Raw genomic sequence first — 12,899 nt, forward strand, 5'->3', positions numbered from 1 at the left:
ACATTTTAGCTTCGATTATACCAACTGTAGTTAAAGAACAGCCATTACATTTTAGCTTCGATTATACCAACTGTAATTAAAGAACAGCCATTACATTTTGTTCCAAACACTTTTCATAATTAAAAAAGAAATTAAGTTAATCAGCTGAACAAACAACAAGGATTCTCCCAGTCTCAATGTTTAGATCGCTAAAAAAATTCTCAAATTATTTCTGTCATGAACACAGAAATATATATGAAATCATTTTTTATTTGGCCAGCCTTGTGTTTACATTTTACAAACAATGTGAACTGGAGAACAATGGAAACTAGAGCATAAGATTTGTTTACTGATATTTGTGTACTTATGGTGAAATGGTGAACAAAATCAGTGTTGTCAGAGGTATGTTATTAGTTAACAGAACTGAAAAAATATTGAACTGAAATATCAGCCGCAACAACAGCAATAAACATGTGTTCTGTATTAAGCCTATCACTGCATAAACATATAACATTCAACCAGAAAAATATATGATCGATCGTACAATAGCTAACTACTGCCATACAGTCTTCATTATTATGAGATACTTCAAACCTGTCCAAAAAAAAAAGCAATAAACACTCGATTCAATGGCTTTTTACTTCTCAGTGTCTTTGAAGACTGTTCTAACCACTACCATTTAATTAGCAGTTTACTAATGTAGGAAAAGAACGTACACTAATTAAAATATTAACATGTTATCTTATGGATAAGTTGTTAAAGACACATTCAGTAGGGACCTTAATATGGAATTTAGAAAATTAAGTACCTTGAACATTTTATCCTAGTTTTATGGTAGAGAGGCATAACTCCACCAGCCTAAGATAAGAGACAAGCTTCTGAAATGTGTTAAAGATTACATCATACATTGAATTGTTCTGATTTTTAAAATTACCTTTAACAGCACTGTTTCTGAGAAACTCTTAGAGGTGGTCTTGGGATTGAACTGTAGCATAACATATAAAAACCTGACATAGAATGGAATACACTGAAAAGTAATTTTAAAGACACCACATAAAACTAGAATATAAACTGAATTATTTCATAGTAGATTCTGATGATATCAACTCTAACATTAAAGAAGTTACAGCTCAAATATCAGTTTGTTCGTAACATTTGGCACAGTCGTAATACTCCAAGATGATTACATTGTAAACTCCATATCTGAAGGACCAGGAAATTAATATAAAACTTGTATTCCAACAAGATCTTATTAAGCAGGAACATGCTTCAGTCCCAAATATCTGATGAAATGAACTGAGATGCTTGCTGACCCAACTGAGCTTGGTGTTTAGTAAACTAACTAAATGAACTGAGATAATTGATGACCCAACTAAGCTGTGTCTAGTAAACTGACTAAACAAACCGAGATAATTGATGACCCAACTAAGCTGTGTCTAGTAAACTGACTAAACGAACCGAGATAATTGCTGACCCAACTGAACTGTGCCTAGTAAACTGACTAAACGAACTGAGATAATTGCTGACCCAACTGAACTGTGCCTAGTAAACTGACTAAATGAACCGAGATAATTGCTGACCCAACTGAACTGTGTCTAGTAAACTGACTAAACGAACCGAGATAATTGCTGACCCAACTGAACTGTGTCTAGTAAACTGACTAAACGAACCGAGATAGTTGCTGACCCAACTGAACTGTGTGTCTAGTAAACTGACTAAACGAACCGAGATAATTGCTGACCCAACTGAACTGTGTGTCTAGTAAACTGACTAAATGAACTGAGAGTGCTAGAGTACCATCACATACCACATATTCAGATAACAATTTCAGCACACTTGAGATCTGGTGACATCCATGAACCAATTAAAAACAAATCACATGAAAGAGAAAACCTTGCATGTTTCCCTTAATGTGCCATATCACATTTGTGTAAACAGGTTAATACAGAAACACATGTATCATAGTTACACAAACCTCAACTTCCAACAGCGAAGGAACTGAACAAAATTAGGAGGTAACCATAATCTCATGACCCAGGAGCTAAAGAAGATAACATCATATCTCACCATGGAAGAGCTGGAGGAAAGAAGCCATGTAACACATCATAACCTCACTAGGGAGGACCTGAAGAAAGTTGAGGCCATATAACACATGCACGCACACACACCACATAGGAGCTGAACAAAATGAAGAATCCACATGATACAGAGAAATACAGATAATTAGAGGTAAACAATCAGGCTCATCACAGAAGATCTGACAAAAATGAAGAGGCCACACACTTAGCAACAAGAAGATAAAGAGGCAACAAAGTATAGTCTTATCACAAAGGTGTTGAGGCAAATACACATAACCATGCTCTCAACATAGAGGTAGAACAATATACAGAAGTCGCACACTACAGAAGAACTGATAAAACAAGGTAAGCCACACCAGACTATAAACTAACCATGACAGAAAATGACAACATTATGAAGCTGTATAAACACAAATATTGACCAAACTTTCTCCTTCCATTATCACTACTCCACTGACAAAGAAGAGAAATAGCCTTTTCAGAGAGTGGATTGGTCATACCAGTTTCATTTCATTGAAGCACCGTGATGTAAAAAAAATTAAGTCCAAGTGGTTTATGTGTTACTGAAAACCCATTATAAGCAGATGAATTTATATCAAAGTCCACTGCATTCACCAATGGAACTAACATCACAACCAACCACCAGCACAAGCCATTATCCTTAACAAACTAGACTGTCACGCTTACAACACTAGTCATAAACATTAGTCTTGACGAGATGCTCTATCACAGAATACATAATGTACTACAAATAACCAGAAACTCTTGTAATCTAGCAATGGTATATAAATCAATATGGCTTCACAATATTGTAAATATTAATTTTTTTTTCACATAATGGAAGTTCACAAGATTAAACTTGGTTTCTAAATCTTAACTACTACTTCAAAAGCATAAAAAATTCAGGTTTATATTATATCCTGTTTTCATGACTCTGTTAATAACTAGGATTTTGTTTCTCATTTAGAATGTTACATTAAGAACAAATTTGATAAAAGACTATTAGACTTTTTACAGTTACTATAATTTAATTAAGAATAATTCTGTAAAATTGACTTCACATAAATTATAATGCTTTAAAAAAATGAAGTATAGGGTAAGTCACACCACCTGAAACATGAAGTATAGGGTAAGTCACACCACCTGAAACATGAAGTATAGGGTAAGTCACACCACCTGGAATATACTATTCCTTAAAGTATATGAATAAACTGGTTTATACTGAATATTTTAAACACAGAACAATATATCTGATGCATTTTTTTCCATAAATTGAGTTGTTTAAATGATTCGTAACTTGGAGATGTTTTTAAACAAACAAAAAGAAAATGGAAGAAATTTGATACAAGAACTATTTTATATAAAAGCTAAACATTTTTTTTTGATATTACAAGTTCCAAAAAATTTAAATATCTTTGGAAAATGATGAAATTTAAACTACTAGAAGGTACAAACAGAGAATCAACATGTAGAAAACAGCACTTAAACATCAGCTAAAAATTGGATTATGGTAAAGTTTCTATTTCAGACCACCAGGCATGTGAGTTGGAATGAGATGGCAAAGTCTAAGTCAATGTTAAATATACGTACTGAATGAACAAAGACAGAAACATGTTTCTCGTTCTCCTGAGCCTCTCACAGATGTCCATGCTATGTTTTTACTTCAGATCACTAAGCACATGGGCAGGGGTGGATTGGGAAAGTCTAAATCAATGTTATATGTATGTACGTGTACACACATACCCACACTTAATGAACAGAGAGAGAAACAAGTTTTTCATTTTTCTAGAGAACAAGCCCTCCCAATGTTCATGCCACTTAGTTGGAATAAACCACTTCTTACATCATGTACTTTTCATTACACTGAGTCACACCCTTATAATTTTTGTATCAGAAGCATATAAAAAAATAGTATTTTAAATTTATGTTTCATCAGTCAAACCAATTTATTAATTTACCAACTAATATATTCTGATCTGTAGAGCTTATTGTTCAGCAATACTGACTGCAGAATTCTCCGCTTATTGTTCAGCAATACTGACTGCAGAATTCACCAGTCTTGTGCCATTTCACACACACACATACAAGGCATAGCTTATTTAGAGTAAGATGAAAAAAATACATTTTATTATTAACAATATTAAAACATCTTTAAGCAAAATAACATTCTATTAACATGGCTAACTTTACAGTTTTTCATATTTTGAAAAATACATTTTCACAAGCATCATATGTTTAACTTGTAAACCTTAGATAACCAAGATATAATGACTGATCCCAACAGTGTGACATTTATCAGACACAATGAACTTTGACATTTTCCCACAAGAACTTTATGTATTATATATACATACGTGATACACAGGTAAACTTTTCTTTTTACCAATAATGTCAACAGTCTTCACATGATCCAGTTTTGTTACTACTAATAAAATGGTACTATGATGAAATATATTTAACCCTATCCAGAACAACTGTTTACAGAGGATCTGGTTTTAATAGGTAGCATTGACACCAACACTACCTACCATGACAGAGGTATTAATATATTTCTCATATGCTCAATAAACATGGTGACTATAGCAATTAATATCAAATGTGAGGAAACTCATCCACTATAAAGTAATATAAATTAAAGAAAAAGGATTTGGGCTCACACAACAGAACATTAATAAAGTATCTAGAGAGATCTATTTCTAGTATGTAACGTTTCATGGAAAGTTGTCATGACAAGATACCATGTTCATACAGAGGTGAGCAGACTGGACTTGTACCCTTGTCAAACTGCTGTTGTATGGCTTAACCAATCAGAAGCTTTTGTTTATCAATCACCAAATATGTAAAAAAAACAACTAAATTTATCCATGCATTTAAATATTTAATGCAACTGGTTGTCCTGTCATCTGGACAAAATAAATTATTAAAAATTAATTCATTAAACTTCTCTTATAGCATCAGTAGTAGTGTTTACTTTAGTTCAATTTCTATTAAACCCAACCACTACACTGCTAGTAGTGTTTACTTAGTTCAGTTTCTATTAAACCAACCACTACACTGCTAGTAGTGTTTACTTAGTTCAGTTTCTATTAAACCCAACCACTACACTGCTAGTAGTGTTTACCTTAGTTCAGTTTCTATTAAACCAACCACTACACTGCTAGTAGTGTTTACTTAGTTCAGTTTCTATTAAACCCAACCACTACACTGCTAGTAGTGTTTACTTAGTTCAGTTTCTATTAAACCAACCACTACACTGCTAGTAGTGTTTACTTAGTTCAGTTTCTATTAAACCCAACCACTACACTGCTAGTAGTGTTTACTTAGTTCAGTTTCTATTAAACCCAACCACTACACTGCTAGTAGTGTTTACTTAGTTCAGTTTCTATTAAACCCAACCACTACACTGCTAGTAGTGTTTACCTTAGTTCAGTTTCTATTAAACCCAACCACTACACTGCTAGTAGTGTTTACCTTAGTTCAGTTTCTATTAAACCCAACCACTACACTGCTAGTAGTGTTTACCTTAGTTCAGTTTCTATTAAACCCAACCACTACACTGCTAGTAGTGTTTACCTTAGTTCAGTTTCTATTAAACCCAACCACTACACTGCTAGTAGTGTTTACCTTAGTTCAGTTTCTATTAAACCCAACCACTACACTGCTAGTAGTGTTTACCTTAGTTCAGTTTCTATTAAACCCAACCACTACACTGCTAGTAGTGTTTACCTTAGTTCAGTTTCTATTAAACCCAACCACTACACTGCTAGTAGTGTTTACCTTAGTTCAGTTTCTATTAAACCCAACCACTACACTGCTAGTAGTGTTTACCTTAGTTCAGTTTCTATTAAACCCAACCACTACACTGCTAGTAGTGTTTACCTTAGTTCAGTTTCTATTAAACCCAACCACTACACTGCTAGTAGTGTTTACCTTAGTTCAGTTTCTATTAAACCCAACCACTACACTGCTAGTAGTGTTTACCTTAGTTCAGTTTCTATTAAACCCAACCACTACACTGCTAGTAGTGTTTACCTTAGTTCAGTTTCTATTAAACCCAACCACTACACTGCTAGTAGTGTTTACTTTAGTTCAGTTTCTATTAAACCCAACCACTACACTGCTAGTAGTGTTTACCTTAGTTCAGTTTCTATTAAACCCAACCACTACACTGCTAGTAGTGTTTACTTTAGTTCAGTTTCTATTAAACCCAACCACTACACTGCTAGTAGTGTTTACTTAGTTCAGTTTCTATTAAACCAACCACTACACTGCTAGTAGTGTTTACCTTAGTTCAGTTTCTATTAAACCCAACCACTACACTGCTAGTAGTGTTTACTTTAGTTCAGTTTCTATTAAACCCAACCACTACACTGCTAGTAGTGTTTACTTAGTTCAGTTTCTATTAAACCAACCACTACACTGCTAGTAGTGTTTACCTTAGTTCAGTTTCTATTAAACCCAACCACTACACTGCTAGTAGTGTTTACCTTAGTTCAGTTTCTATTAAACCCAACCACTACACTGCTAGTAGTGTTTACTTTAGTTCAGTTTCTATTAAACCCAACCACTACACTGCTAGTAGTGTTTACCTTAGTTCAGTTTCTATTAAACCCAACCACTACACTGCTATTTGTTTATGTACCCCAACTCATTTTTTGTACACGGACACTGCATTGCTATAAATGCCTATCCTATCAAGTCTTTCATTTCAACTTGCCCATCATACAACAGTAACAATCACTGCATCATTTTATGGGAACCGATATTATCATTTAGAGAATCCAGCCGATCGTCCTCAATACAGCCACTGAAATGACAATATAATACAAGTATAATCTACTGATTATGTAATACAGTTCATAAAGGATTTTTGTGGTTTGTCTGTTGCTTATGATTAATGCTAATTATTATTAAGTGTAATCTTTATTAAAGATTTGTAGCAACTTTTCTTTTAGAAGTTATTAAATAATTATCTAGCTTTTCTTTTCAACCAAACTTCTGGCTGTTTAGGTGGTCAACTCTAAATATTTATTCCAAAACGGAGCAACTACTGTTGCTAGCAGTATCTATCCAATCCAGACGTTCCTTCTCCAGTCAGTAACTGAAGTACCAGTTGTTTATGTGTTCTATCTCTTATCTTTATTCCAATAATGACTTAACTTCACAAGTCCAATAATAAATCAACAACAGTGCTAGTAATGTTAACATAACAAACTTCCTGTACCACCATTATAGATTGTAAGCTGTGACACAGAAAAATTATGACAAAAGTTGCAGAAAGTAAATGCCATTCTTACAATAAATGATCTTCAGTTCAACCAGAACAAGCTTACATTCCTTGACTAGTTCCTCTATCTGCTTATGCACTTTCTGGGACTCTCATGTTTTTTCTCAGACCAAATGTTAACATTCGCTTGCGTAACTAGCAAACGGCCTTGTCAGATGCACTTGTAGTTTAGGCTGGGGCTCTGACGCACTTTCAGGATTAATTCTAGGATATCCCTGATTGAGAGGGGGTGGTGGTGGCGGTGGCTGTTGCCTTCTGGTGCTTGTCCGAACATCTGTAAAGATTTAAAAAAAAAATGATAATTTTCAAAACACAAAATTTACAAATGAAATTAAAATTTAAAAACAATGGACTTTTGAGTTATTAAAGTGGGTTCAAATAACCACAACCATATAATAAAACATGAATTACCTAGAATTTATTCTCAAACAGACAAATAAAACTGTAAAAATAAACAAGAACAGCAAATTTAAGAAATACAATTAGTAGTCAGATAGTATGTTCCAGAATACAAGTTCTTGGACATCACTTGACCAACCACAACTTACCAAATTAGTAGTCAGGTAGTATGTTCCAGAATACAAGTTCTTGGACATCACTTGACCAACCACAACTTACCAAATTAGTAGTCAAGTAGTATGTTCCAGAATACAAGTTCTTGTAAGCACAAGTTAAGGACTAATATTTGTTAGGTTTTCAGTCTTACTAGAGAAACTATCCCATTTATTTAATTATATGTTTACTATTTGTCTTCCCTGAATTTCTGATGTAGCAATATATCACATGAGCAAATCACAGAAGAAAGTTAACTACATTTTTGTTTCCATTTCATATTGAAATACTTTAGAAACAAGTTATTCCTTCCTACAAACATGGTATTGTTTAAAATGACAGTTAATTTGGTAACAGACTAAATGTAATGTCAACAACAGATCTGCTTCAACCTTAATTGTCTCAGTTATTTACATTTTCTAAACAATTCCACAACCATACGAGGTCTGTTCAAAAAATACGTGGACTGTTTGAATTGCGCGGCTCCAGTTGGTTCCAGTGGAATCCGCTTGGTGTCGCTAGGTTCGCACATATCAGCTGATTACAACGCCATTTCCCGATTGCAGATATTTTCATTTGTGTATTAGCTATGCAGTTTTAAGTGAAGTGCAATTTTTTCGTTTTAAGTGAAGTGCGGATTTCAGAATGAATGACCTGAAGGAGCAACGACTTGCTGTGAAATTTTGTGTTAAACTTGGAAAATCTGCGACTGAAACTTTTGCTATGCTTAACAAATGTTGCTATGAAGCGTACGGCATGTTTCAAGTGGCATGAACGTTTTAAGGATGGTCGACAGTCCATTGAAGATGATGAGCGTCCTGGACGTCCTTCCACGTCAACTGACGCACCCACACGTCGACAAAATCAACACCCTGGTGCGGGCAAGTCGACGTCTTACTGTCAGGGAGCTTGCTGAAGAGTGGGAGATATCAGTTGGATCTTGTTACGAGATTTTGACTGAAAAATTGAAGATGCACCACGTTGCTGCAAAATTTGTGCCTCAGAACTCGTGAGTTTTTGGCCAAACACTCGATCACTGTTCTTCCCCACCCCCCCTACTCACCTGACCTTGCTCCTTGCGATTTTTTCTTGTTCCCCAAACTCAAAAGACCCTTGAAAGGAAGAAGATTCCCGAGGTTAAGGCAAATGCGACGAAGGAGCTGGAGGACATTACAAAAGAAGCGTACCAGGACTGTTTCAACAAGTGGAAACACCGTTGGGATAAGTGTGTGCGTTGGGGAGGAGAGTATTTTGAAGGGGTCCCAGACCAGTAACTTCTAAATAAAGTACATTTCGTTTTATGACGTCAGTCCGCGTATTTTTTGAACAGCCCTCGTACAGTAATAAAAGTATTACATCAAAACAAAAAGAAATTAAATGGGAGAAAAACATGATTGAACCAAACATCCTTCTGCTAATGACAATGAGTCAATTTTACCAACAACATTTTAAATAAAACAGTAAAGAATTTTACTTCTGTTGTTAGATTTGGTTCTTTGTTGTAAAACATAAAGCAACACAATGGGCTATCTGTGATGAGCCTACCATGAATACTAAAAACTAGTTTTTGGCAGTGTGAGCCCTAAAACGTATAGCCGAGATGCTGGGGGTCCCATAGGAATGACTCATACATCAGATGTTGATCTTCATGATGATGAGAAATCCAGTCTAGGTAAAAATGTATCTCAGGACAGCTGGTATGGGTATTAACACTTTTACTAATAAAGCAAAAAACAACATTTTGGCCTTCTTTGGTCATCTTAAGATTAATAACTTGTTTGTTAACCTGATCAAACATGAGTAATCTCTCTTTGTTTGATGCATTTTGGTTATGACTATTATGCATCTGTTTCAAAATAACAATCAGGAGTTTGTAGTTTAAAACAATCACTTTCTACTAGTTAGAGACAAGTGAATCAAAACACTCCTTAATTGTACAACCTGCGATAAGTTCACTTACATTACTCTGCAGGATACCATAGTTGGAAATGGAACTTCAAATAATTGTTTTCTTTTCATTAAACATCCAAACAGATGGGTTCGTTTGCTTCTAAACACATGTGGACAACACAAATTATTCTCCTTGTCTCTGTTCAACTGTGAAGTTCATGTTAAAATATCACCTGTTACAATTAAACTAACAATCTGACTTCACTTTCACCTAATATCTCTGACTTCACATCCACCATAATTATATCCAGAGCTTAAAATAATTCTATTTTCTGGGCTCAAAAGTCCACACTGGTTGGTTCAGTTATTTTAGAACCTAACTGAGAAGACAAATTATTTTACTTATTTCTGTTGCTACAATACAGCTGTGAAATATTATACAGATTATCCATTACAGATTATCCATTACAATACAGCTGTGAAATATTATACAAATTATCCATTACAATACAGCTGTGAAATATTATACAAATTATCCATTACAATACAGCTGTGAAACATTATACAAATTATCCATTACAATACAGCTGTGAAACATTATACAAATTATCCATTAAAGCTAATCACTCACATACTAGCTAACATCTTTCTTCTAACCAAACTTTACTCGCACCTGCTTGGTCAACTATATATGAAGCTTGGAACTTTCTACAAACTAGAAGAAGCCATGATAAAATAATACTCACATAGCAAGAAAACCATAAGAGGTTTTAAGGAAGATAACATCAGTGAGTGAGCTACACACACAAAGTATCACTCTTACCAAGTCACGTAACAAAATTTATCTTAACTACAACTTTTAACAGTCTTGTCATGAATATTAAATATTCATTAAATAAAAGAAATAACTCTCACCCTATACAGTCTTGTATATCAGCAAAAATAAATAATAAACTATAACGAATAAACTATTCACAATTATTAACACAGAACTAACTATACTTACTTTTGCTAGGGTAGGTTTTCGGTGTGTTTTGAAAGGGACTAGGAGGCATCAAGTCAGAAAGATCGTGGAATTTATCGTTAAATCTGGATTCAAAACTATCTGTAAAACAAATTATGTTATAAGTTCAGCAGACTTAAATAATGAAACAACAGTAATTTTGAAAACTAACACAAATTACCAATACAGTTATTTGAAGAAATAAAGGATTAAGTGATCTCTCTATAAAGTTTGAACTTCGGTATGACACTGAAGAAAATTTATGATGTCACGTTCGAGAAACACGGGTGAAATGTATATACACACACGTTGCTTATGTGCACCTTACTTGAAGTATGCACATTTAGATGACAACATAAGAATTTCTTTCTTCTCCTAATTGATAAAATTACACACTTGAATGAGTCATTGTAAAGTACAGCTGAAACACAAATTTGGATCTAGCTAAGAAAAACTCATGTTGTCCAACACGCACGTTAAACAGCCATATCAGAGAATGCAAGATTCACCAAAACAACATGGAGAAAACATTAGAGACCTCAGAAGTTTCACACAAAACTGTACAGTAGAATTAAGTCATGGTTTGTTATACATAATAATTCATTTCAGGTGATTCTCCAATGAATTGTTATGTATGTCACATATTACTATCTCAAGTAACTGTAAATTTTAATCCAGAAATTAATAAAATGTTAATACATATCAAATTTTTGTTATTTGCCAACAAGTTTGATATACAATTTCTTTCTTTAATACATATACATTTTAATATATAAACAGAAATATAATACAATTTATAATAATGGTTGTTATTAATAGTTGTTACAAATGGTGGTTTATATACAAGTTTACAAACTAGAACTGAATACTTTATTCATAATCATGATGAACAAATTAATTAATTCTAATTTGATACTGTCACACCTTGCTTATGTTAGCCAGCTTAACTAACCTCACAGGATTGACTTTTCCCAGTGATGATATTTAATGTCCTTATACAAATACTAATATCTGAAGTAATTCACTGAAGTTGAAAAGTGTTTGTAATCTATAAACGTCTCTGGTAAAATTCTGTAGTTTTTCATTTAGAAGTAATTAATTACAAGTATAGCTTCGTAGACCTAACGTACACTGACTGTAGCTGACCAACAATAATCTCTTGGTTTGACGCACTGCTTTTATCCAAATCATGCGAGTTTCTTAAAAGTTTACTTGGCAATAATTCTATCAATCATTAACATTACTAACATTAATCTGGTATGTTGTTGTTTTTAAGAACCTTCTAAAAATTCCGAGAACAAGTGAGAATTGCACAATATACAGCCAACAACATACGTCACTTGCAAAAGAAAACTAGACAGAAACAAGCATAGGTATTATAATAAACACAAAATAGTAAATCCATTACAAGTTATATAAGATCCCCACAGACGTTGGTGTGGAGCACATTCAGTAGAATTAATAGTCATGGTTATATAACATCTGCACAGCTGCTGGTGTGGAGCATATTCAGTTGAATTAATAGTCATGGTTATATAACATCTGCACAGCTGATAGTGTGGAGCACATTCAGTAGAATTAATAGTCATGGCTATATAACATCTGCACAGCTGATAGTGTGGAGCACATTCAGTAGAATTAATAGTCATGGCTATATGAGATGTCCACAGCCATTGGTGTGGAGCATATTCAGTAGAATTAATAGTCATGGTTATATAACATCTGCACAGCCATTGGTGTGGAGCATATTCAGTAGAATTAATAGTCATGGTTATATAACATCTGCACAGCTGATAGTGTGGAGCACATTCAGTAGAATTAATAGTCATGGCTATATGAGATGTCCACAGCCATTGGTGTGGAGCATATTCAGTAGAATTAATAGTCATGGTTATATAACATCTGCACAGCCATTGGTGTGGAGCATATTCAGTAGAATTAATAGTCATGGCTATATGAGATGTCCACAGCCATTGGTGTGGAGCATATTCAGTAGAATTAATAGTCATGGTTATATAACATCTGCACAGCTGATAGTGTGGAGCACATTCAGTAGAATTAATAGTCATGGCTATATGAGATGTCCACAGCCATTGGTGTGGAGCATATT

At 34.0% G+C, this 12,899-nt stretch overlaps 1 protein-coding gene across 4 annotated transcripts in view; it reads right to left on the minus strand.

Moving 5' to 3' along the window:
- Positions 1-232: 232 nt before the first annotated feature.
- The window catches only part of LOC143234539 (uncharacterized), a 33,605-nt gene continuing 20,938 nt past the window's right edge, over positions 233-12,899 (minus strand). For 2 of the 4 annotated variants that reach the window (XM_076471971.1, XM_076471970.1), the window contains exons 5-6: positions 10,793-10,891; positions 7,174-7,618 (exon numbers count right to left, since the gene is read on the minus strand). In XM_076471971.1, the coding sequence (XP_076328086.1) occupies positions 7,461-7,618; positions 10,793-10,891 (257 nt within the window). In that variant the 3' untranslated portion in view covers positions 7,174-7,460. Of the gene's footprint in view, positions 5,327-5,477; positions 7,619-10,792; positions 10,892-12,899 lie in introns of those variants that run through there. The other 2 variants (XR_013018699.1, XR_013018698.1) reach the window with 2 other exon arrangements.

This window comes from Tachypleus tridentatus, chromosome 12 (assembly GCF_004210375.1).
Source record: "Tachypleus tridentatus isolate NWPU-2018 chromosome 12, ASM421037v1, whole genome shotgun sequence".
NCBI lineage: Eukaryota > Metazoa > Arthropoda > Merostomata > Xiphosura > Limulidae > Tachypleus > Tachypleus tridentatus.